Source organism: Quercus suber, unplaced genomic scaffold, assembly GCF_002906115.3.
Source record: "Quercus suber isolate HL8 unplaced genomic scaffold, Cork oak 2.0 scaffold_534, whole genome shotgun sequence".
Taxonomy (NCBI): Eukaryota; Viridiplantae; Streptophyta; class Magnoliopsida; order Fagales; family Fagaceae; genus Quercus; species Quercus suber.
In genome coordinates this window covers 16,628-43,309 of record NW_027069982.1, presented here as the reverse complement: position 1 = coordinate 43,309, position 26,682 = coordinate 16,628, and the positions used below count along the sequence as shown (strand labels likewise).

The window sequence follows — 26,682 nt, the reverse complement described above, 5'->3', positions numbered from 1 at the left end:
ATCTTCTTGTTATATTTTTCATGTTTGCAAAATTTCAAGAAAATTGAAGATCAATAGCTATGCCATCATTAAATTTTTAAATTGCAAGTTTTTATAATTTAAAATTATGCATAAAATATAAGATTATAGATTATATAGTAAATGATATCCGATTAACATGACATGTGCATTAATAGCGTAAAGAATATGTAATTCAATGGTTAGATTTTCAAAATATACAGTAATATTTATTATATTAAGTGAGTTTATAATCTAAATCTACAATCAATTTTGTAGCTAAACTTTGTCCATATAAAAAAAAAGAAATGATAACTAATAAGTTAATAAAAACAAGAAATCGTTCTAAAAATAAATAAATAAAAAAAATAAAAACAAGAAATAAAATAAAAAAGTTCCAGAGAGCAGAGGCAGAGCAAGTGGTGAAGCTTAAAAAAGAAAAACCAGCCCTAGCTTCTTCAATCTCGTCGTTGCGCGAAGCGAAACCCATCACTATCTGCTTGCCGCTCAACCTTCTCTCTCTTCCTCAATCCTCACTTCAGGTACCACTTTCTTCTTCTTCATTTCTTTCGCTTTTTGTGTATTTCATTTTCATACCATAAGATGCGTAGTTTCATGCGGTTTTTCCATCTTACACTACTCTCATTTCACTTTAACCCCGCCAATTTTGACCTAATTCCGATTTTAATTCGCCTTAATTTGTCTAATTAACATTGCATTTCGTTGCCACTCACTCTTAGACTCTGTTTGTTTCCTAGGAAAATCTTTACGAACAATTATGATAATAATAAAAAAAAGAGTCAAATTTCACTACTGATAATGATTAACGATATAATTATCTAGAAACGTACTGGAAAAGGCAATAACTCATAATTGATAAAGCCTCCAATGCAAAACTATTTTCTATCTAAACAAACAAACCCTAATTTTTATAGGTTTATTTTTATTTTCTTGTGTTTATAAGGCATGCTTGAATATATTTTAAAGTTTTCGCAATACATTTAGAATTGGATTAATGGAACATAGGTTTATTCAGAATATACTCTTTTTTTTTTTCTTCTCTCTCTCTCTCTCTCTCTCTCTCTGTTGCGAGTGTTCGACTTTAATAAGTTAGGGTTTATGGCTGGGAATATAGGAGTGGAAATTAGTTAACTTTGTTATAAGATGGCGACAAGACCAGACCCGGATATTGATGATGACTTCAGTGAGCTTTACAAGGAGTACACCGGGCCTCTGGGATCGGCTACCAACAATGTGCAGGATAAGGGGAAGACAAACAAAAGGTCTCAGGCGGGTTCTGACGAGGAAGAGGAACAACGGGATCCGAATGCTGTTCCAACTGATTTCACAAGCCGAGAAGCTAAGGTATGGGAGGCTAAGTCGAAAGCTACCGAGAGGATTTGGAAGAAACGGAAAGAAGAAGAAATGATTTGCAAAATTTGTGGAGAGTCTGGTCACTTTACTCAGGTACTACTGGCTTCTCTAGAAATGCTTTCTTAGTTTATTCTACTTGTTGAATGTTGCAAAACTGTCTTTCAAAAGTATCAGCTTTAATGTGTGTACAATTTTTTTTTAAAAAACTTTTTTTTTCCATGATCACATGTTTATCTTGAGAGTTATTTACTTATTCAGTTAACAAATTTTATTGGAAAGAAAAGGAAAAAGGAAGACCATGTTTTTCTTATACCATATGAATAGCACTGCTTAAGTTGATGTTCCGGCCTGCTTAGATCAGGACAGGTATACGTTGGCATATAACATGCCAAGATAGATCTGACTTGAGAATGTGAATGGGTGTCCAGTGCAGTAGTTAAGTCATCTATTTCCAGTGAGCATTCCGGTTTATTCCTATTGATATTGCTTGGAGCTTTCCTGGTTCATGCCTATCAGACTAGTTTAGTTTGAGATTTGCTTTCATTCAGTTTACCACTGTTTCTCCAAGTTTAAGCTTTATTGCTTTAACATGAATGCGGATGTGCACATTTGCCCTTGATCACAAACAGATATGAGGAGGTAGATGGGGTGTAGAGATTTTTCACATCAGAGTCAATGAGCTGAATTGTGACAGTACGAAGTCATTATTAGGGGCACTGTGATTTGTATTGTTTGTATTGGGTTTAATTTCTAATTCTCTGTTTAAATAGTCATTGTTGCTTGATGAGCTGAATTGCGTAGTCAGTGCTAATGGTTGTCAATGTTAACTATTAAAATGGTTGGGTAAAAAAATTATTGCTCATTTAGATTGTGATGCAACCAGCAAGGAGTTCTAGGAAAAACTAGATTAAATGCCAAAAGATTCTAGGTTTGTGGTCTAGTTTCGATGTGGGGCCTTCTTGCCACCTTTCATTGGCTATTTTAGTTATTAATGAGTCTAAGTATTAATTTTCATTATGTTAGAAAGTTGCTGGATCAGTTTTAATTAAGTTTTACTAGAATAAGGTAATCTAGTAATTTCCAGATTTTCTGGAATGGGTTGTAATAGGTTGTACCAAAGGCTCATGAATCTTATTTCATGTTTTTGAGTCCTTTATCTAGTTGGTTTAGAAGTTCTTAATTACTTTCTTTGTTATTAAGAGGAAAAGGTTAGTAGGAGTCTGTCTTTTCTAGGAAAAAAAAAATTGGCAATAGCCTAAGACTTCTAAGTAGTAAAAAAAATTCAGATAGAGGAATTGAATTTATTTAAATTTCCAGCAGCTTATTTTAAGCTTCGAGGGTGTGTTTGCTCTCTCTTTTGTAATTGTGATTGCCTAGGGAACCTAGGTTAGTTGCTTAGAGTTTATCTTTCTTTGTTTCTCATTCAGTTCACTATTCTAACGCCAAACAACCATCACATTACCCTCAAAATTTTTTATTTTTTATTAAGTAAGTAATGAGTTTTATTAAAGATAATAAAGACTTTATCTTTATGCATTCCCTCAGGATTCATTCAAAACCCAATCTTACCTAGATCCTTAAATCTCAAATCCCATTCAAAAGTTCTTCAAGAGCTTATCAATAAGCCTAATTTTGTGTTGGATTTGCAAAGATCATATGTTAAATTGGTATCAGAGTGTCCTTTGTCAAATTGACATTAGAGCCATTTTGTCTTCTCTAATCTATTTTAGTATTGTATATCATGCAGCTGTCATGAAAATAAATACAACACATTTCTTTTAGTAGAATTGACATTGTAGTCAAGTGAACAGGTAAAACTAATTGAATATTGTTGAGTCTTTTGTATATGTTGAACTTTAATGAGTACATTACTTATGTTTGAAGAGGAGATTTTTTATTTTATTTTTATTTCCTGGTTAAACGCCATGCTGTTTGGCTCATTTATAGGGGTGTCCTTCTACTCTTGGAGCAAATCGCAAGTCTCAAGATTTCTTTGAAAGGGTACCTGCTAGAGAAAAGCATGTAAAGGCACTTTTTTCAGAAAAAGTTATTCAAAAAATTGAAAAGGATATTGGCTGCAAAATCAAGATGGAGGAGAAATTTATTATTGTCAGTGGCAAGGATAGGTTAATTTTGGCAAAAGGTGTGGATGCTGTGCACAAAGTGATTAAGGATGAAGGTGATCAAAGGGGATCTTCTAGTTCCTACATGGCAAGATCTAGGTCACCTGAGCGAAGCCCTGTTGATGCACGAATGCGACGCTCTGAATCCCAAAGGTCTTATCCTGGTCCCCAGAATGCATCACAGTTCCAACAGAGGTTTGGCAGGCAGGAGAAGGTTGTGGAAGACCGTATCCGTGATGATCTGCAGAAATTCTCAAGGGGTTCTCCACAAGGTAGGGACAGCATAGGATATCTTTACGGCGTCCATAGAAAGCTGGTAATTTCATGTTTATGATTTGTAACCTTTTTAAGGTTCCTATATAGTTTCCTATGTGTTGTTGGATATCCTTTTCATTGTTTCTGAGTCCTTAATTACTACTTGCTTATCATTTGTTTGCAGCAAGAGGTAAGTTCTTATGTTCAAGCATTTTGTGTACGATTCTGAAGTAACTTTCGTGAGTGGGTCTGAATTGGTCGGATTGTCTCCAATACGAAATTATTTACTGAAAGCATATCTGGATCTTTTGCCACGGATGATTTCACTGTGTGAATATAAAGATAGTATGTTGAATTAAAGCTACCATCTATGTTAGCATCTTGAATCAAGTGCTTAACAGACTCTTCATTTCGTGAAGCTTATGGTAATAATGGAGCTAGAGGTCGTTCAAGCAATTCAAAATCTCCAGCACATCCTCCTTACACAGGCAAGTCATATAATTCATATGATGGTAATAATCAGAGCACGGGTGCTTATAGAACTGATGGATGGGATAATGAGAGAAGAGGATCTGATATGCAATCTGGACGTCAGTTTGATTACCCTGCTGTCCCCCAGACATTAGAAGAATTAGAGATGGAGTATAAGAGGGATGCAATGGAACTTGGAAGAATTCGTGACAAGGAAGAAGATGAAGAAAATTACAGGCATCGTGAGGTAAGAACCATCTTGTAGTGTTGGTGTACATCTGCAGAGTGTTAACTGGTGGATGTTTTGGAGAATATGGAAGTTTTTATTTTTCTTCGCAATTAGTTTTTCTAAACGCTTTATTCCTGGCAAGACCAATTGCATCTTTTACTTAATAATATTTTTATAACCAGGGAGGGATACCCCAGCGTTTCCAGCACCTCTTGTTGTGCCTGGGCACTGAGGTTTGAACCCTACCAGCCCCCCTCACCCTATTTACCTAGAAAAAAAAAATTTATAACCAATTTTTAATCTGTTAAATTCATTGAAGTTCATGAAGTCTGGATTTATAAATAACTAGGAAACAGCTTGAATTTATTTTTGTTCTTGTTTTATCTCATGGGTGAATCAAGTTTTTGGATTGCAAATGCGCTGTGTGTCTAGCATGGGCTTTGCTTCTTTGTTTAATCTCCTCTCCTCTTTTATACTTTCTGAGTTTTTGATTGTGCCATGGATCTTTTTGTATTGGTTAATCTTTAAATTAGCTGGGTCTCTCTCACTCTCTCTGGTAAGTAATAAGGAATTTATGAATTAAAAAGAAAAAGAAAAAGAAAGAGCTTCTGAATGGTTTCTCTCTTCCCCCTTCAAAAAAATTATAGATGATTTAATTTGCATGTTTATGTTTTCTTGTTCAATTTCTTTTTCCTCGAGGGAGCATAATTAACTCTGCTGCCCATAGAATTCTTAGTGCTTGCTAGTGTGGCAAATGTTGTGGGGAAGGGTTTTGCAGCATGGTTAATACTGAAGTTCAATGATCAGAGTTGAGAATCTATATATTACCAAAAAAAGCTAAAATTTTTTATGAAACTGAAAGAGAGAGAAACAGGAGATGTAAAACATAAAAATGCGATTTAAATCTTGTTTCTTATATTACCGTCATCTGCCATGCCTACTGCTGTACTGAGGAACACTATAATTGTTTTGAACACACCCAGCATAGTATGTGGATTTCGAACTTGTGATTTCTAACTATTGGTTCTACGGGTAAAAGGGTATTAGGGAGATGAGAGAGAACTACATGAAGCAACTGGCTAGTCTGAGGGGACAACATGCAAAACAGTGGGAGGAGTTTCTCCAACTTGATGCCCAGAGACGTCAACAGCAGCCACGTCAACCAATGCCCACTTCTGGTTTTGGAGGATATAAACAGCATGGTTATTCTGACTATGATGGTACCTTGGCCAACCCTCATTATGCTGGGGCCAATTTAGCCATGGATTCAAGAAGCCGATACCCAAACCCAATGGAAAATTATTCTTCAAGGCCTAATGAAAATTTCAGTGACTTTCAGCGTCAGAGGCGTGAAGATTATGGGAAAGCCTACAATCGATACTAAATCATTATACTGAACTAAAGGGTGGTGAGTTGTCTTGCTCTCCAGTCAAGCTAAAAAGATTTAATTTCTGGTTTATTTTGTTTTTCCTACCTAATAGAACATACATAATCTTCTCGTGCAATTCATGGTAAGGTCCACACATCTTCAGACTGGTTTTGTGGCCGCAGATGTAAAAACATTAAAATGCTTTTAAAAATTTTAGAAACTGTGCAAATATTAGTGCACAACACACAGAAAGGTGTGGTTTTTTAAATGTAGTAGGTTTTTGGTTGGGTAGTGGCAGATGTTGGAGTTGTTTAGTGGGTATTGCAGATTTTTCATTGCTATTCAAGCATTAGCTTAAATTTCATTCCAAAAATTTTCAGGGTCCAGATCTTGGTCGGGTAGGCGTTATGCAGAGGAGGCCAATATCTAGGTAAGTATGGTTGTAACGGTTTTAAACTTGAGAAGTGATGAATCGTACACACTTGTGTTGGTAATGCCTATTTCTTTTCAATTTGGTGATTCAGTTCTTTTTAGAGCTTTGTTGTAAAGAAGTGGGATATGGTTTTGGTTTATTGGTTAAGGCTGGTTATTTAGAAGCTAATGACTCCTGATTGGTTGAAATTTTGCCTTCAGTAATGAATAGTAATTTGCCAGACTGAAGTTCATTTTATATTATTGTTTGCTTTAAATTTTCTACCATGGGTTGCACAACATTCTAAGTGCAGTCTTCATAGTATGTGAGCCACCATGGGTAGTTTGTTTCTATATTTATTTCAAATTACTTGGTTTCATCTCATGTGGGTGTCTAGTATACACCTACAGGGATCTCATTGGTAAACATGTTATTGTTTCCATTGGGGTATGGATGTTCTAGACATTGTCAGAAGTAGTTTTAACCGAAGTTGGTGGTGTCTGATGGTTCTGAATGCTAATTCCCAGCAGTGGAATTGGCTGTCACAAAGGTGGTATCCAAACTTTTGTTGTAAAATGATTATTGTTCTAATAGATTTATAAAATGTGCAGTGGTGCTGTGTGATGCTCTTCTACCTCACTAGCATCCTTGGAACTATTTCATTTTTGTTTTTTGTTCTTTTTATCGGGGAATTAATTTCCATAAGTTTGAGATAGTAGGTTGCATTATTATACTTTTGTGACCAAGATTGTCAAAATCGGGATTCTACGTACGATCGTGAGAAATAGGTGGGATCGTGAATCGTAGAATCTTATATATTTTCAAATTTAAAGCAAAAAACACATTGATAATAATTTTGTATGTTAAATAATTACATAAATTGTGATTTTATCCACAAATAAACAAATATTTGCATCATATGATGCAATTTGCATGTCCTACATCACTATGTCTATACTAACGAAATAAATATATTTAAGTTTTAAATTTAATAAATGTTTAATTAGTAACCAAATACCAAATTATTTATCAACATATATGGAAATATTATCCAAGTTTCAAGTTTAAAATCCAAAATAAGTTATCAAATGGAAACTAGTTAACTAAAATATGAAATCTAAAAACAAGATGATATTAAGGTGGAGTGAACATTTAATTATTTACATTTTAGGTTTCTTATAACCACCGTCTTAAATCCTAATCATTATCATTTAGTTCATTTATGTATACATTTTATATTTGTATATTAGAATTGCAAAACAGGTCAAGATAAAATTTCACACTTAATTATTCAAGGTATACAACACAGTAACAATTATAGAGCATGTTCAAAAAATCAATCAATTAATATACAAATACAAGCATACTAATAAAATTATATATAAAAAATACATAAATTTGTATATATAAAAAACACTTGAGTAATATTAGAACACAAATTAGTATATTGATCAAATAAATTTAACAACATTATAGTTTAAAAGGTAGCAAAGCCAATATAAATTTTGCATTTAAAAATGATGAAGTATTCCTTTATTCTGATTACAAGTGAACTAGAAACTAGAAAATATTTACTTAGGTTAACATAATTATATATAAAAATAAATAAAAAGTCATACCATTACAACATAGAAAAATAAAAACCCTTAAAACTTCATCAAAACCAAAAGTTTATCTCATAAAAAAAGAAAAAAGAAAAACCAAAAACTGATATTTTGGTAGGATTGGTAGAATCGGTAAGATTTCATACGATTTTACATGATCTTACATACGATCATATTATTTTTACAATTCTATTGCGATCCTAAATGTTTTGGTGAGGTGGGATTATAAAATCGTGCGATCCTATGATTCAGATCGCGATTTTGACAATGATGTTTGCGACACTTTCAATCTATATGTTGATGTCTATTTGACCAAATTTGAGGTGTGAGACGGGATATTGTAGGATCCACTTGGTCTCGTTGGTTTGTGATGTATGGCGTAACAGAAAAGATTGCTACTGCATTTGGCATTGAAGTTACATTGTTGATACCAAGTCGTGTGGATCTGAATGGAAATGTTGAATACATGGCAATCAGTCTGCCTATTGTTACTTGGCATAGATCGAATTTAACATTGTTGATATAACTGGTATTACAAGTACTGCAACCTTGACTGCAACTGCAAAAGCTGTTATATCAGCAATTCAGCCTGTCTTTTATTGTTAAAATATGCTTACAAACTATTGCTTAAGTAAATTACTATGCCCAATCCAAATTTCGCATTGACTGATTACTGAGAACTTGTGTATAAGAGATTATTATGATGAATGGGTATACTGGCTTTGGCCCTCTACTTCTTAACCCTGTTCAAATGCTTGGATTCATATTCGGACCTGGAGTTTTGAGTAGTGATGACCGATTGGCAGTGGGTTTGGGCTAGGTTTTGTGTTTTAACAGGCGATGTAATGGCCTTTAAACATTAATTCATAGATTACCCAGAGTAAAACCATGCCCAGCTGGGCTAGGTGGGCTCTCTGGAGGGTCATAAAAGTGATATGGCTTGGGGGGCGTAAAAAATTCAGTTTTAGATGGTATGGCACAGACACTTGATGGGTGATTAGGCTGAGTATTGGTATTGGTATATATCATCAAGTACTAATTTTCTGTCATGACCGTTTGACTAATACCAAGAGAGTGCTTCCGTTCTTTAAAATTAATTTTGGTCTTCTAAGCTTCATCGTATTTATCATCGAGGAAAATTTCCTAGCTTACCAATTCACAAATCACTTGGTCTTGGTCTTGGTCTTGGGAGTTGTTAGCTTCATCGTATTACTAGCATCTTTTTATCTACCTAGAACTAATTGCTGAAAGTTTCTTACGCGGTTTATATATATATATATATATATATATATTTATTTATATATTTTGTTTTATTGTTAAATTTGTTAAAAGACTCTTTGTAATAGCTTAACATTTTCGCAATCACCAATCCGGGGATGTCTTGCTGGGTGATGGCCATTGTTGAAGTTTTACCGATAAGATCACAATATTTACATTCCACATAAACTAGAACCAAATAATTAAGTAGCAAATTGGTCAAATGCATTTCATCGAGTAAACCCATCTTTAATGTATTTCATGTTAACAATATAAAGTGAGAGAGAAAAATTGAATAGTCTATATATTGATGTGTAAATAATAATGTACAATAGAGAGTCTTATATAGGCTAGGTATGTGTGCGATACAAGTAATATGAGTAAACTATAAGTACAGTATACTGGGTTAAGCCCAATGAGCTAATCTAGTTTAAACTATACACTAACATCCCCCCTAAAACTCGAGGTGGCAAGGAGGAAGCCAGCTGAAGTTTGGATATAAGATCTCGAAGACGACCAGGCAGGTGAGTCTTGGTGAAGATATCAGCAGGCTGGTCAGCAGAGGAGATGGAGAACAACTTGAGATTGCCTTTCTTGAGATGCTAGCGAGTGATGTGACAGTCGATTTCAATGTGCTTGGTGTGTTAATGGAAGACATCATTATGAGCAATGTAGATAGTACTGCGATTGTCACAATAAAGAGGAGTGGCAGTGGGTTGTGGAGCATCCATGTCAGCTAAAAGCTAACGAAGTCAGACAAGCTCGCAGGTGGTGTCGGCAAGGGCACGATACTCAGCATCAGTAGTGGAACGGGAAACCACATCTTGCTTCTTGCTACGCCATGAGATAAGAGAAGTACCTAACAGGAAACAGAAACCTGTGATAGAGCATTGATCAGTCGGATCATCTGCCTAGTTTGCATTTGAATAAACATGAAGCTTGAGAGAAACAAAGAGGAGTAGTGGAGACCATGATAAAGTGTGCCTTTGACATATCGAAGAATCCAAAGAACGGCAACATAGTGGGCAGAACGAGGGGCATTTATGAACTTACTAACCATACCCACAGCATGTGAAATATTCGAACAAGTAATAGTGAGATAGATCAGACTACCAACCAACTGACGATAGTGAGTAGCATCGGATATAGGTTCACCATCTACGGGTGTGAACTTTGCATTATATTCCAAGGGAGTGATAACAGTCTTGTTGTCGGTGATACCGTCTTTGAAGAGAAGATCAGAAGCATATTTAGCTTGGGAAAGATAGTATCCATCAAAGGATGAGGTAACCTCAAGCTTAAGAAGATAGCTGAGAGTGCCCAGATCTTTTATCTTAAAATGCTAACTAAAACACTAAAGAGAGCGGATACCTGCAGAATCATTTCCAGTAATAATCATATCATCAACATAAAGAAGAATAAGAGTGATACTAGCAGAGGATCTTCAGACAAAGGGAACAGTGTCATGAGGACTCGAAGTGAAACCCTGCTGAGCAACAACTGATCTAAACTTTTCAAACCAAGCTTGAGGAGCTTGCTTAAGGCCATAAAGAGCACATCGATGGTAACAAACTTGACTACCTGAGTATGGATAGCCAGGGGGTGGTTGCATGTACACTTCTTCTTGGAGGTCGCCATTAAGGAAAGCATTCTTCACATCCATTTGATAAAGAGGCCAACGGCGAATAACAGTTACAACAATGAGACATCTGACAGATGTAAGGTGAGCAACATGAGCAAATGTTTCCTCATAGTCAATGCCATACTTCTGAGTAAAGCTCTTGGCAACTAGGCGAGCTTTGTATCGTTCAACAGATCCATCGGCCTTGGTCTTGATTTTGTAAACCCACCTACAACCTACTACAGACTGACTAGGAGGCAAATCAACTATATCCCAAGTGTGATTCTTATGAAAGGTATTTAGTTTTTTGTTCATAGCTTGTTGTCAACGAAGGTCAGTATGGGCCTCACGATAGGTGTGAGGTTCATAGAGGGTGGCAAGAGCAAAAAAGTAGCGATAATCAGTGAGAGAAAGGGGAAGAATGCTTATCCGAGTGGAACGATGAAGTTCAGGACCAACAGGAGACTCAGGAGAGGGTGGTGCCACAGGATCCAAGACAGGCGGGTTATATGCCGGGGACAGAACTAGAGATGAGTCATTTGGAGAGGTAGCCAATGTCGAAGAATCCTCCACAAGTTCAAGATAGAGAGGGAGGAAAAGATCAGTAAAAATGGGAGACTTTAAGAAAGAGGACATAGGAAACTGCTAAAGACTTATGAAACGATGATGTTCCTAAAACTCAACATGACGGGAGGCACGAAGGTGATGAGAAATGGGATCATAGCAGCGAAACCCCTTTTGAGATACACCATAACCAAGGAAACAATAGAGACGAGCACGAGGCTGGAACTTTGTTCATTCATGAAGAGGAAGAGAGACAAAGTGAGCATAACCAAAAACCCGAAGAGAAGAGTAGTCAGGAGTTTGACCATAGAGAAACTCAAATGGTGATTTGTTGTGCGTAGTTGGTGAAGGAATATGATTAATGGTGTACACAGCAGTGAGTCTGACTTCAACCCAAAAGCGCTCAGGAAGAGAGGTAAAAATGAGAAAGGTGCGGACAACATCAAGAATGTGACGATATTTTCGTTCTGCACGACTATTTTGTTGAGAGGTGTAAGGACAAGACCGCTGAGTAAGGGTCCCATGACTATCTAAAAAGGATATGAAAGATTTATCATTATATTCTTGAGCATTATCTGATTGAAAGACTTGTGCAATTGAACTTCATTTTATGAAATGTTTGGTAAATAAACACAAGTTCAGACCTATGGTGAAGTAGATAAATCCAAGTATATCGAGAAAAATCATCCACAAATATGATAAAATATCTAAATCCCCCCTTAGTGGGAATAGGTGCAAGACCCCAAATATCAGAATGTATAAGTTTAAAGGTGCAGAAGAAAAGGAGTCACTATTATTAAAGGAAAATTTTGTTTGTTTGCCAAAATGACAGGAAGTACAATCAAATTTTTGAAACTGAATTGAACTTAAATGACCTTGAGAAGCTAACAACTGAAGACTAGATAAGGATGGATGACCAAGACGAGCATGCCATAGATCAGGTAAGGGGGTGACAGTGGTAGTAGCAGTAGAAACAACTTATGAAGGAATCTTCAAATCATGAACCTCAAATATGTGACCAACCTTACGGCCTATTCCAAGAACTTGATCTGTCTGGGGATCCTGCACATCCACACCATGAGTAGTAAATAGAAGATCTATGCCTAATTCACAAAGTTGACTAACAGAAAGCAAATTGAGGGATAACTTTGGGATATGAAAAGTGTCACTAAGGGATAAACAAGAATAAGAGATTGTTCATTTATGACTAACAGACATAGGAGTTTCATCAGCAGTGTAAATGGTGATAAGGTGTTCTAAGGGTGCGTTATCAGAAAATTGGGATTCATCAGGTGTGATACCCCAATTTGATTGATTGTGTGATGTGTGTGGGTGTGTGATGAGTCCTACATTGATTATTTACTAGGTAGATCTGAACTTTATTAACAACTATAAGGAGTCTTAATTGTGATTAGTCCTTTTGAGGTATAGTGCAGATGTAGCTAGCGCTTTTCCTTGGGTCGTTACATCAGGAGTCATATGGTTACAACATATAGTATCAAAAAACCAAAGTTATTCACCTGAGATGACATAAAGAGCAGTGGAAGTTCGGGATAAAAATTATTGAATTATTACCTTAATATCAGCTTCGGTAGGAACCGATGGATCTAAAGGACATACAACAGTTGCTCGAGGAAGAGAAGCTTTATTATGCTCTTGCATAAATTTCTATAGTTTGTGACAAATTGAGATGTCATGGCATTTGGCTTAGCAAAACTCACAACGAGTACCTTTGGAAGACTAAGAGGTGGGACACCCAGTGTTTATACATGGAGGAGCAGTGAATGCAGCAATGGGAGGCTGTGGAGATGGTGTAGCCAATGCATGATTAGAGATGACATGTGATGAGTAGGCCGACGGTTCTCCTCAGAAATGAGCTCCTTGACTGTAGCATCAAGAGAAGGAGTAGGAGATCAGTTAAGCATAGAAGCCCTAGTAGGCTCAAAATTCTCACGTAAACCCATCATAAAGTGAATAAATTTACAGCGATCTTTATATTTGACAAATAACTCAATGTCCTTAGAGCACACTAAAGGAGGATTTGCAGTAGAGAGTTCCCACATAGTAGAAGTCTGAGAATAAAAATCAGAAATAGACTGACTTGTCTCTTGGCGCATTTGATAAAGTTTTGATTCAATATGGAACTCTAAGCTTGAATCATTAGTGTAATTATAGCAATCGGCCAGAAATTTCTTAGCAGCCTCAGCAGTCTCAAGATGATGAAGAAGATTATGAACGGAGGGAACAAACGTATTGATAAACCAAGATAAGATCTTACTTTGACTACTCTCCCATTCCTCTAGGCATTCTTCATAATCATCCACTGTATCAGCAATCTTAGAGGCATCTTCAGCAGCTGTGGCTTTGGACTTAGGTTTTGGTATTGGCTTAGGAATTGAACCAATCACATATCTCCACAGTTTACGACCCTTAAGAAAGACATTCATATTTTGAGACCATGCATGATAGCTAATAGGACCATCCAACATAATGATGATAGGACGTATGAAATCTTGTTTATTTTGTTGAGCCATAATGAAGAAAATGACCAAAAAAGTGGGATCTAGAGACCTCAAATGAAGAAACGGAGCCTAAAATCGTAATCTACGCAAAAAATTGAGCAAGATAGGCATTGTTCAAAAATTTCGACTTTGGTTAAAATGTTAAACCAAAAGTCAACGGTTAATAGTGCGGGTCAACGGTAAGCAGTCAATGGTCAACGGTCAGAAGTCAACAGTACTGTTTGCTGATGTCACTGGATGACGTGTGTTGTTGAGGTGGCGGATGACGTGCTAGGGCTGACGTGGCACTCAGAGGTGTTGAGCATGTGTAGCAACTAGAGTCGCGTGGCAGCAGCTTGTCAGGTGCGTGAGGATCTCGGTGGCGTGTGCGGTGCGTTTTCGACAGACAAAAACTTGGGGCAACGCATGAGGGAGCGTGTGAGCTCCATTGAGACTGCTTCTAGCTGGGTTTTGATCGGAGAAGTTTGATCTATCACGTCGTGACTGTGGTTCGATGATTTGATTGATGAATAGACTAGATCCGTGATAGGCCAAAAATGTATTGACCCCTTGTGATAAATTAACCAATTAATTTAGCCAAGCGAATTAATTAAGTTAATTAAAATGCAAATGTGTGATAGTACAAACAAATCACCAATAAACTAATTACGCAGCGGAAAATAAATAACACAATGATTTGTTTATGAATGGGAAAAACCTAACGGCAAAAATCTCACCGGGTGATTTTCAGGTCACCATTCTCGAAATTTCACTATTATCACAACAAGCGGTTACAAGTAAAGGAATCTCAGTACCTTATATTAACCTACAGTTGAAACCTTACCCCAATACCCAATTGGACTTGTTCTGTAGTAACAATTTCCCATTTTTGATACACGGCTCTCAAGTACGTGACTAACCAATGCACGAATCCCAGTACGCGACTTCAAACACCAACTAAAGAGAGTTGTTGTTTGTAAAGTTTTTTAGTTCATTCCAACGATGAAGATCAAGAAGATGCTTAGTCACAAAACCCAAAGGTGCACATACACAGCAACTTCTTCAAGAATGATGATCTAGGACAAAACTTTGTCTCCAGTCACAAATTGTTTAAACAGACTTTACTCAATGCTTATGCAATTTGTGTACTCTTTGACGGCCTTTAAAATAATCATTTTATATGTTCAGGGTTAGGAGAAAAGAAGGCCCAAACACATAAACACGGATCCCAAGAAAATAGAATAGAAAAATCTGTTTTTCTTAAACCTTGACAGATAGGAGGTGTCAAGCAGCTGTCGAGTAGGTGTCAAGCAGCTGTCGAGTAGGTGTCGAGCACACGGAGCTAAACAGCTTTCTTAAGCTTAATAGATATAGTTGTCGAGCCAGCTGTCGAGCTTTAATAAACTTGCACTTTCATAGCTTGTTTCTTGGACAGACTTAATGACTTTAACACTTGATCTTAAAACCTTATTTCTTGAAGTATTAAAAATACCTAAAACTACCAAATTACAAGTAAAGTGCGTTTTGTCAAATGATTAGCGGCGAAAAACACATTTTCGTCCCTACATTTTCACGTGATTCCCACTTTGGTCCCTATCTTTTATTTTTACTGCTTTTAGTCCTTAAAATCAAAAATGCGATCTCATTTTTGTCCTTACCGTCAGTGCCCTAACGGCAAATTCCTAAGTGGCAGATGGAACACCCTATTGGCTGACGTGGCGCTGATGTGGCACTGATGTGGCGATTAAAATATTATTAAAAAATATTATTTGACATTTTTATATGCCACGTCCAGCATTTTAATTTTTTTTAAAATGCCACATCAGAAAATTTAAAAAAAAAATTAAATTTAAAGAAAAACCTTAAATCTAATTAATTTAAAATTTTAATTAAAATGCTTTCTCAAAAAAAATTTTAATTAAAATTTTATTTTCTTAATATTCATGAACTTCAACTTCCTCTTCGTGTTCTTCACAGACTAAACCCAGCAACCAAGAACCATATCAGAAGATCACAAACAAAAATAGGAAGAAAAAATTAAATTAAATACTAAGAAGAAATTTTCTTGATGTTCTTCCCAAATCCAAGAAGCAACCAAACCGATTTTATAAAACAAAAAAGCAGAAGCAGAAACAGAAACACATGTCTCATAATTTCCCAGATCTACATCAAACCCACTTCTACTACTAACGAATTTAGATCACAAACCAACCTACGTTTTTTTCGCAATGTCAGATCTGACGTTTTCGGAGCCTGAAATATTCATTTCTTCAACACAAACCTGAAATCTTCCAAACTCTCTCTATCTCTCTTAGTTTCTTTGAACACTCCAAAACCTTGAACTTTTGCAATTTCCGATTCAGAATTCAAAAATATTGGATCCAAAAATGTATGGACAGAGCTCTACAGAGTCTGATTTTGCTCTTCTTGAATCGATTTGCCAGCATCTACTAGGCGAGACTGAAGTGGGTTCTTTAGGAAACGGTCCAATTTTCGGTTGGAGCTCCAGTTTCGGTAGCTTGTATCCTTGTCTCAACGAAAACTGGGGCGAGTTGCCACTCGAAGAAGATGATTCGGAGGACATGGTGCTCTACGGCGTTCTCCGTGACGCCGTCAATGTTGGCTGGGTTCCATTCCCTTCTCTCGCTCCAGTACCCACTTAGTCTTTCAATTTCCGGTCCCAAGTAATAAAATTAGAACCCGATATGTTCGTTTCGGTAAAATCTGAGCCCGAAATCTTAACATCAGTGAACAGATGGGTTCCGCCCCAACTATCTCCTCTTCCTCCGACAAGTCTTGCAACCCCTTTTTTTTTATTTTATGGGTTTTTTGTGTGTTTGTTTCCCAAGAAAATTTCTGGGTTTATGGGTTTGCTAGAGATTGGGTTAGTTACTGTGTTTATGGGTTTGTTTCTTGGATTTATTTTTTGTTTTTCTGGATTTGATGGAGATTGGGTTTGGTTGCTGGATTTGGATTTGGGGTTTGCTAAAGATTGGTTTGGTTGCTTCTTGGATTTGGGAAGAACATATTTCTTCTTAGTATTTAATTTAATTTTTTCTTCTTGTTTTTGTTTGTGATCTTCTGATATGGTTCTTGGTTGATGTGTTTATGGGTTTGTTTCTTGGATTTATTTTTTGTTTTTCTGGATTTGATGGAGATTGGGTTTGGTTGCTGGATTTGGATTTGGGGTTTGCTAAAGATTGGTTTGGTTGCTTCTTGGATTTGGGAAGAACATATTTCTTCTTAGTATTTAATTTAATTTTTTCTTCTTGTTTTTGTTTGTGATCTTCTGATATGGTTCTTGGTTGCTGGGTTTAGTCTGTGAAGAACACGAAGAGGGAAGTTGAAGATCATGAATATTAAGAAAATAAAATTTTAAATTAATTAGATTTAAGGTTTTTCTTTAAATTTATTTTTTTTAAAATTTTCTGATGTGGCATTTTTAAAAAAATTAAAATGCTGACGTGGCATATAAAAATGCCAAATAATATTTTTTAATAATATTTTAATCGCCACATCAGTGCCACATCAGCGCCACGTCAGCTAATAGGGTGTTCCGTTTGCCACCTAGGACTTTGCCGTTAGGGCACTGACGGTAGGGACAAAAACGAGATCGCTTTTTTGATTTTAGGGACTAAAAGCGGTAAAAATAAAAGATAGGGACCAAAGTAGGAATTACGTGAAAATGTAAGGACGAAAATGTGTTTTTCGCCATGATTAGCCAATTATATAAAAGAATGACATATGTTTTTAACAAGTGAACCACATATGTCTTAACAATCTGAGAGGTAATGGTTGGATGTGACAGCGATGACTTGCTTTTGATGGTGGCTATCGGTGAAGGTGAGGGTAGCGGAAGAATGCCAGAAAATATCACTAGGTCAGAGCAATAACTTTAAATACTACGTTAACAATATAAAGTGAGAGAGAAAGACTGAATAGTCTGTATATTGATGTATAAATAATAATGTACAATAGAGAGTCTTATATAGGCTAGATACGTGTACAGTACAAGTAATATGAGTAATCTACAAGTACAGTATACTGGGCTAAGCCCAATGGACTAATCTAGTCTAAGCTATACACTAACATTTCATTTTAAAAAACCCTGATTTCCATGATGAATTAAGCCCCCTTTGGAACTAGCAGTTGAATGGAGGTACTTTGAATCTAACGCTAATGGAGTAAAAACTTTTAACAGCTATATATACCTTCGACGAAGTGAGAATTTCTACTAGAGAAAAAATGGCAACGTTCATGGTGAATGTTGATAGTGAAAAAGTGAAAACAACTGTTACAAATAGAGCTTCTAGTGTAGACCGGTTCATCACTGAACTCGTACTCTCCTGCGACTATAGCAACCGTCGGCCCCGATCATTGGATTGGACATCGAGTTCAATGATTTGAATGACTCCACCAAGTGCAAGGCTGCAACACTGCAACTTTGCTCGGCCTCTCGTTGCATTATAATACAACTCGTTCACATGGAAGTGGTTCCTCAATCTTTAATCAACTCTCTCTCTGCTCCTCTCTTTTGTTTTGTGGGTGTTGGGATCCATAAGTTGCTAAGTTTTCTTCGAAGGGACTATGGGGTTGAACTTGAATGCAGAAATGTGGTGGACTTAAAACTGATTCTTGATTTGGCTGTGTATTGTGGAAGCCTTGAAGTCGAAGCCAAGCCCTTGAGTGTCATCAGGGGGAACTGGGGTGCTGGCAATCTTAATATGGAGCAAAGTGAGAGTGCTGCTTCTGATAAATATGTTATTCGCTTGAGATGTTTTCATGATAAATAAATGAAAATTGAAAGTTGTTTTGGGTGGAAATTATATTTGGTAATTGGTATCCGGGTGAACTTGGTTGGAAGCAATTGGTTTAAATTAAGAATTATAGTATTACATCATGTCGTATGTTTCATCTTCTATTCCTGTTCATGAATATTGGATAAAATAATAAAGAGAAAACCTTGTTCCTCACTTCCTCTTGTGGGTTTCATTCTTGCTTGGATTCACTTTTATATGTTCTCCAATATATGCATGTCTAAGTTCAAGCATGTGGCACGACTATACTTTCAGTTTCAAATTAATGCATCTTTTTTCATTTAAAAGATAACCAAGAAGGTACCACGAATATTCTCTCATTCTTCTAAAGCACTGCACTCCTGGCTTTAGAATATTCCTAACCGTGCTGCCGGCGATTAATTACCTCTAGATAAACAATACAATATATAAAAATGTTAGATATTTCTAATATACTTAGTCAACAAAGAGTTGTATAAATGTAGTTTCAAAAACAGAGATTTGTTTAGGATGTAATGGAAGAGATTCCTATTTACACGTTGGTTATCAATAACGCAAGTTACGCAAGCAACTAAGCACATTGCATAGAAAAATCATTTATAAACCAAAAAAAAAAAAGAAAGAAATTGAGTTCATGAGTCACGACATTTCGGATAACCATTGGTTACTATAGATAGGATGTTTAGCATGATTTAGTGCTTATGGTATTCTCGGAAGTGAGTTTTTGATTCAAGGGGCTACATAATACATTCATGATAATGGAGAAAGTATTTAAAACGGATGAAGGAAATAAAATCTCGCCAATGAATTGTATTTCAATTGGTATTTCATTCCTCTCTCGTGGGAGTTGGGACTTGGCTTTGTAAGAGAAAATTAAATGTAAGATGGATAAACCAAAACAGGAAAAAGTAAGAAATTAATTTTTTCAATTATAAATGTTCGATAAAAAAAAAAAGTGAAAATAAAATAGAGCATCGAATATTAAAATTTATTTATGTCCTAGTATTGAATTGTTTAAACCTGGTCAATGAACTTTATAACTTAATTAATATTCATATGTTTCCAACATAGATATTTATGTAAGGTTAAAATTCCTCACCCCATTATAATTACCAAATTAACAACAAAATTATTTGAACTTAAGTGAGAAAATAATTAAATCACATTCATTAGCTAGTAAGTACTATGTAAGTTCTGCATATTCTGATAAAAAAAAAATTAACTACCATGCAAGTTTGTAAACTTTTTATAACAAAATTTATATTGAGTTTCAGCTTGATTTTGAAATGAGAAGCGCTATCACTTTGGCCTTCAACACTTTTACAATAAATTTTATGGGGTAAGTTGTTTTTAGTTCTATTTTAACTCATATTACTTTTTTTCCTATTAGTAATAACCAATAACAATTTGTCACTTATAATTTATTGTAAACATAACATTTTCTTTTAAAATGGGCCTTAGAAAAGTTATACGGTTTGATATGGTGACCATTCTATGGAGTGATCAAACGGTGGAAACAGAATGAAGAGTCATGCATATCTGTAACATGTAGTCGTAGTTAGCCGTTGCCATATGTAGACAAGCTGACACGTTCTTCATCCAAGTTTTTTTGACATTGTTAACAAACTTCAAACCTTAAATAAACTGTTTTATTTTAATATAAATAATAATGTATTGTTATAATTTAAATAAGAGTTGTTTGTCTTTGTGCTCGCTGAGAGACATGACATACAAACTCTATTATCTGGGAACAAACGTTGTCACCAAACCCATTGATTCCCTTGGGTTCTTCGCTTTGACTCAAGGTAAATAACCTCGTACTTTTTTTTTTTTTTTTTTTTTTTTTGATTTTGTTTGTTTTTGCTCTTTTACCAACACGAACATGGGAGGTTCAAGTGATCTGTTTGACAAGTGTCAAGAGGGAGAGGAACCTCGGACACACATGAAGATAACGGGAACAGAGAAGTATCAAGGAGGCATACTTCAACCACCACATTTAATGCACTGCACCTACCTTCCTAGCCGCATTTATGTGGATAAGACCCCTGAACAGTGCTTTCTCAGCTACCGCCACTCACATACGGCTAAAAGTGGGGTGATGGGACTTGCACTCAAATGGGTGCCTGGATGATGAACAAGTGGACGGAGGAGATGTAAGAAGGCAGCGCTATATAAAGGAAGAAAGGAGAAAAGAAAGGGGGAGAAAAAAGAAGATATTTGATTACGGTAGCTCCAGGAATTGTAATCCTAGACTCTCAATGAAAAGCACCTCTTTGGACAGAGCACTCATATTAGTCCGGGAACACATTAATTCAAATCCTCCCATTGGTGTTGCCGTTTAATACTGTTATTTTCATTATTAGCCTAGCCCTTTCACCCACTCTCTACAAAAATTTATTGTTTTGGGCTCGGTGGGCTCCGAATCCATACTTCCTTGGGCTTGGGCCGCAAAAACTGACCCTACACCTAGTATTGAATTGTTTAAACCTGGTCAATGAACTTTATAACTTAATTAATATTCATATGTTTCCAACATAGATATTTATGTAAGGTCAAAATTCCTCACCCCATTATAATTACCAAATTAACAACAAAGTTATTTAAACTTAAGTGAGAAAATAATTAAATCACATTCATTAGCTAGTAATTACTATGTAAGTTCTGCATATTCTGATTAAAAAAATTAACTACCATGCAAGTTTATAAACCTTTTATAACAAAATTTATATTGAGTTTCAGCTTGATCTTGAAATGAGAAGCGCTACCTCCTTAACACCTTTACAACAAATTTTATGGAGTAAGTTATTTTTGGTTCTATTTTAACTCATATTACTTTTTTTCTTATTAGTAATAACCAATAACAACTTGTCACTTATAATTTGTTGTAAACATAACATTTTTTCTTAAAATGGGCCCTAGAAAACTTATACCGTTTGATATGGTGACCATTCTATGGAGTGATCAAACGGTGGAAACAGAATGAAGAGTCATGCATATCTGTAACATGTAGTCGTAGTTAGCAGTTGCCATATGTAGACAAGCTGACACGTTCTTCATCCAAGTTTTTTTGACATTGTTAACAAACTTCAAACCTTAAATAAACTGTTTTATTTTAATATAAATAATAATGTATTGTTATAATTTAAATAAGAGTTGTTTGTCTTTGTGCTCGCTGAGAGACATGACATACAAACTCTATTATCTGGGAACAAACGTTGTCACCAAACCCATTGATTTCCTTGGGTTCTTCGCTTTGACTCAAGGTAAATAACCTCGTACTTATTTATTTTATTTTTTTTGGGTTTTTTGATTTTGTTTGTTTTTGCTCTTTTCAGTTTTGGATGACACAATTACAGTGGTTAATGTTTCTGTTTTTGGTGGTTTATTTTCGTGGGGGTTCTGGTTTTGGAATGTTGGTTAAGTGGTTTTAACGAGTTTTAGCGCCTGTGTTTGTTAGCTCCAGTTGGGTTAGTTTTTGGGGTCTAAATTTTGTGGTTTTTGAATTTTGTTTATTCATTTTTGCAATCTCTCTGTTTTATTTTAGCAGAAAAAGCTCAATTTTTTTATAAAAGAAAACTTTATGAGAGGTTATTTAATATATGCAGCAGAGTAATTCTCGATTTCATTGTCTAAACTTTTCAATTATAAATGCAGGATTCTAATGGCGAGTTTGGGTGCTCTTTTGTTTGAGAATTAGACTTTAATAGGGTTAGATTCTTTTTTTATCCTTAGAATTTAATTGTTTTAGATTTTTGGATCTCGATTTTAAGCTGTGGCTCAAAGGATTTTACAAGTTTTTATTATCCACTTGCCTTGAGAAGCTGGAAGGAAATAAAGAAAGCTTGGTTTCATGAGATTAGTATTGAAGTGAAGGTGTAATTTGTGTTAGTTTGAAGAGTTTAACTTTGTTATTGTGGTAAAAGGGGTCATTTTTTTCTGCATTCTCAAGGGTAGGGGAGAGGTGGCTAAATAAAGGATTTTATTTGAGGTGAAAGGGGCAGTTTTTATGGATTCAAGGGAAAATGACTTTGAATTTGATATTGAAAGTGGTGGGACAACTAGTGAAGAGGAGGCAAGCAAGGATCTTGGCTCGAGCAAGAGACAAGTGAAGAAAATTCTCAAAAAGGTTTCCAGTGGGATTTTGAATTTCAATGGTGCAATTACACATGAGTGTGGCATTAGCTCGAGTAGTAATATGGTGAAATCTGGTGGTGTTGTGGATGTTGGTGTAGAGTTGTTGATAGACAAGAGTTCAGAAGAGGAAGAGAGTCGAGACCAAGTGGTTGTTGTTGAGAAGATGTGCATAGAAGAGAAGCATAAGAAGAATTCTAGGAAGCCTCCCAAACCGCCAAGACCTCCTAAAGGTCCATCATTGGATGCTGCTGACCGTAAGTTGGTTAGGGAGCTCGCTGATGTTGCCATGAGAAAGCGTGCAAGGATTGAAAGAATAAAGGCACTGAAGAAAGTGAAAGCAGGCAAGGGATCATCTTTGAACAGTGGACTATCTGCCATGGTCATTACACTTGTCTTCTTCCTCGTCATAACTTTTCAAGGTATATTTGCAATTTAAAGTTTGATTTCCCCTTTTCCTTCCTATGCTCTTTGGTGCCCCATACCATAATTCATGTGCATTAAATTCATGGGTGGCATTTCAGTTCTATAGCATTGTAGCAAACTCAGTAATTGGTCAAAACTTCCAAAATTGACCCTAAAAGGATTAGTTTCTTCACAATTTGGAAACATTGATATACTGGGCTCGTGTTATTCTGTGTACAATGTTGAAGGTGCAGAATTTCCTTTTTGTGAGATGAAATTGTGATTCTTGAAGCATCTATTTCTAAGGCTTTGGATTGCTTCCTTAGGGATTTGCAACCCTTCTCGGGATTTCATTTGATGTTTGGAACTTCAGTTTTTGATTATTTTACTGTACTTCTTTTGTTCTTGTGCTTCTCTTGTATGCTTCTCACATACTAGGCCATGCACTCGGCTTTGTCAATGTTCTTTCTATAAAAAAAAAATTTACTCATGAAAATTTTGTTCTTCTAATCTGTACGGGAGTCTGATAATATAGTGAATGCTTAGGACCATAATTCGTTATTTTTTTTAATATCAGAAACCATTAAATTTTTGTTATAGTTACTGGTCTAAGATTGTATTAAGCTGTATCTTTAATCTTCAGGATTTCTGAGTTTTCATGTAGGATTCTGTATGTGTGAGTTTTGAGTCACAGATGCAATTCATAGATCTCCCCAGAGCAAGTTTTGTAGAATCCCTTAGTAAATTTGAGTATATAAAGCTATTCCAAGTTAGCAACTTATATATAGTTCCCTTAAGCTTTTCCCCTGCAAGTGTTATGTTACATTACTTAAGCATAGTGCTGATTTATAAATACAGTCAAATACAGTTTTTGCTTTGCAAGATCTAATTATTTAGTTTAAAACCTTGCAGAAAAAGTTGAAAGCCTCACCTTTCTGTCCTATTCTACAATATGCTGCCTTCTCTTTCTTTTTATGCTTTTTGTTCACTAAAGCATCAGAGAAGGATGCCAACTGACCAACTCTTTATAATGCATGATGTCTACTCTAGAATTCACTCTTTGAACCTTCCACAAATCATATATTTGCCCTCTGAAATGTGCAGAGGTAGTGCGGTTTGCTGGGGGATGTAGTAATTTTGTAGGAATGGTAATACGTCAATGGCAGTTTATTTGTACGTCAAATTGTGAAACTATATATCCTCTGTTGATGGTGATAGATGATGTTCTGGACAAAAGGTTTGAGCAGATGATTTTTAGAAAAACTGTGTCTGGGCAAAAACAATCTTATGCGGGCCTCTCACAAGCTTGTGGGATCCACATTCTTGTGCACAAGATACCTTCTTCTGTCAGGGGGGATTTATATTGATTTGCATCTTGGATTAGTACATCCTGCAACATACTTCTTGATACTTATCTTTTTGCTAACACTGCTCTTATTGTGCCAACCAATCATGCCTGCTGTGGGGATATTGGGTGTCTTGGTTTCTCACTTTGCTTGCACTGGACATTCAAAATAGGTCCACTTGTATTTGTGATAATAACCTACGAGCTATGATATGATACTCTAGCATCCCTCATTGCATGAGCTAAATGACCGTCCAGTTGTATTCATATCAATTTGTCCCATTCTGTTCATGGAGTAAGAGATGGAGTACTAGTAGCATTTTCCCTCAATGTCCTTCGGTGTAATGAGATCACTTCTGAGTTTCATTAGCTTCATTTCACTGTTGTTTTTCCTCTTTTTTTTTTTTTTTTTTCCTGAGGACGCTTGAAAGGTTTAAGTATTCCTTGAAATGGTATTTCTAAGCAACACCTGTATAAATCCACACATAGAGACATGTTATCTTGCTAATGCTTTGAGCAAACGATTTTAAGTTAAACCCTAAGCTTCTTCTTTGTGGAGGAGTTTCTGATATTTACTGTCTATGACTCTGACCAACAGTTTTTTGTGCTTGTGTGTGGAAATGTTAAAAAGATCTTGCCCATGCTTTGTGCAAAAAAATTAGGTTTCAAACCCTAGTAATGTCTTCTGTGGATGGGCCTTCTAGTGTCTGTGACCAAACATTAATGAATCCTATTTGTGTGTGATTGTATACATCTTAATGTTGGTGAAACTTTGCTATAAACTCTCAGAAGCGTGGACCCAACTTCCTAATGTCTGTGACCAAACATTTTAATTATGCATATCCGTGTGGTTTACAACTTTATGTTGGTGAAACTTTGCTCGTAGGATTAAGCTCCAGAAGCAGCGTAACCGTGGGGTTACCTGGGTCCCCTGAGCCAGCAGTGGCCACAAGTGAAAGTTTGATTTCGGTTCAGTTTTACAAGGACCCTTTTGCCTTCAATAGCAATGGATCTAGTTCTGGCTCTAGTAGGTGTGTATTCCTTCAATAAGATATATCTTTTCTTGCCATGTGGTTATAAGAGTCCAAGATAAGCTTGGTTCTGCGCTTCTATTTTTTTTTATTCCCCTCATGTTCCATGTTAATGCAGTTTTGCAGAAGAGCAGCAGGCAGCTAGTTGAGGTCCTGGGGAAGAAGCGGTTAAGATTGCTAGATTATATGAAGTCTTTGAAGATGTCATCATTTGAAATGCTCATATCTGGGGTATCATGCATGGCATCTCATTTAGACTTGATTTTTCCTCGATTTCAAAATATTGAGCCTCTGCTTGCCTATTTTGGCTTCTGACTTCTGTACACTTGTATATACCAGAAAGCTCCAGTAGATGTTTGTAAAGTAATAGGTTTCGTTTTGGCCTGTTTACTTCACCTATATACAAAAAGAAAAGAAAAAAAAAAGAATATATATGTAAATTTATTAAACTTATTGAACAGTTTTTATTTTTACCCAAGGCTTTTGCTTTATTTTCCTATGGCTCTAAAATGTTTTGGTTGCTAGGCGAAGCGGTGGAGTGCTGCACCTTAGATGCGAGAGTCCAATAGCCAAAGCCTCACTAGCTTACGCTAATACAATCAACCAATAATTATTCCATCTCTAATCTCTATACAATCAAGGAACTAAGAACTCGTTAAGTTAAAGTAATAATAATATTATTGAATCATCAGAACATCTTCGATATTTTTTTAGTTTAATGTTTCTATTGAGCAGACATGGTTATTGGCAAGAACTTATTGAATCATTGTTTGGGCTCATAATAAATTAAAGTTGCTCCTCTTTTTAATATAGATATAATTTTAATAATATCAATTTATTCTTATATTTATTTTCGTTTTCATTACTTAGAAAAAATGAGCCACCGGTTCAAATACGATGGATATTTCTTGCTCATTATCAGACAATCACTTATTCACCAACCTCATGGGAAACTAATAGTTTTCATTTTAGGAACTCCCAGTTCTAATGCGACAATGCAGAAGCGTTAAGAAGCAGAACACGTTTACTTCTAGAAAATAAGAAGCAAAACATTTTTTTTTCCTGAAAATATTCTTGAATTTACAAGGGTTCCTTAAATTCACAAGAGTTCTTGAATTTACAAGGAGAAATGGTCTGGAATCTACTAGAAAATAGAAAGACAAAAAAATTGAAATTTTATTAATATCAATAATACTG

The 26,682-nt window shown here is 35.7% G+C and overlaps 2 protein-coding genes across 3 annotated transcripts; both read left to right on the top strand.

Annotated features, from left to right (window-relative positions):
* The first annotated feature begins 386 nt into the window (after positions 1-386).
* LOC112038659 (uncharacterized) lies at positions 387-6,471 on the top strand. Its single transcript, XM_024071493.2, has 6 exons — positions 387-539; positions 1,133-1,464; positions 3,319-3,766; positions 4,169-4,467; positions 5,489-5,857; positions 6,199-6,471. Exons 2-5 carry the CDS (start codon positions 1,162-1,164, stop codon positions 5,831-5,833), a joined length of 1,395 nt encoding a protein of 464 aa, XP_023927261.1. The 5' UTR covers positions 387-539; positions 1,133-1,161; the 3' UTR covers positions 5,834-5,857; positions 6,199-6,471.
* Positions 6,472-20,271: 13,800 nt separating this feature from the next.
* Positions 20,272-25,976, top strand: LOC112038701 (uncharacterized). 2 transcript variants are annotated; one of them, XM_024071544.2, is made up of 4 exons: positions 20,272-20,378; positions 22,228-23,126; positions 25,341-25,485; positions 25,604-25,976. In XM_024071544.2, the coding sequence occupies exons 2-4, from the start codon at positions 22,580-22,582 to the stop codon at positions 25,632-25,634; spliced, it is 723 nt and encodes a 240-aa protein (XP_023927312.2). In that variant the 5' UTR covers positions 20,272-20,378; positions 22,228-22,579; the 3' UTR covers positions 25,635-25,976. The 2 variants fall into 2 exon arrangements, with proteins under 2 accessions (XP_023927312.2, XP_023927311.2); XM_024071543.2 differs by lacking the exon at positions 20,272-20,378 and adding an exon at positions 21,706-21,836.
* The last annotated feature ends 706 nt before the right edge of the window (positions 25,977-26,682 follow it).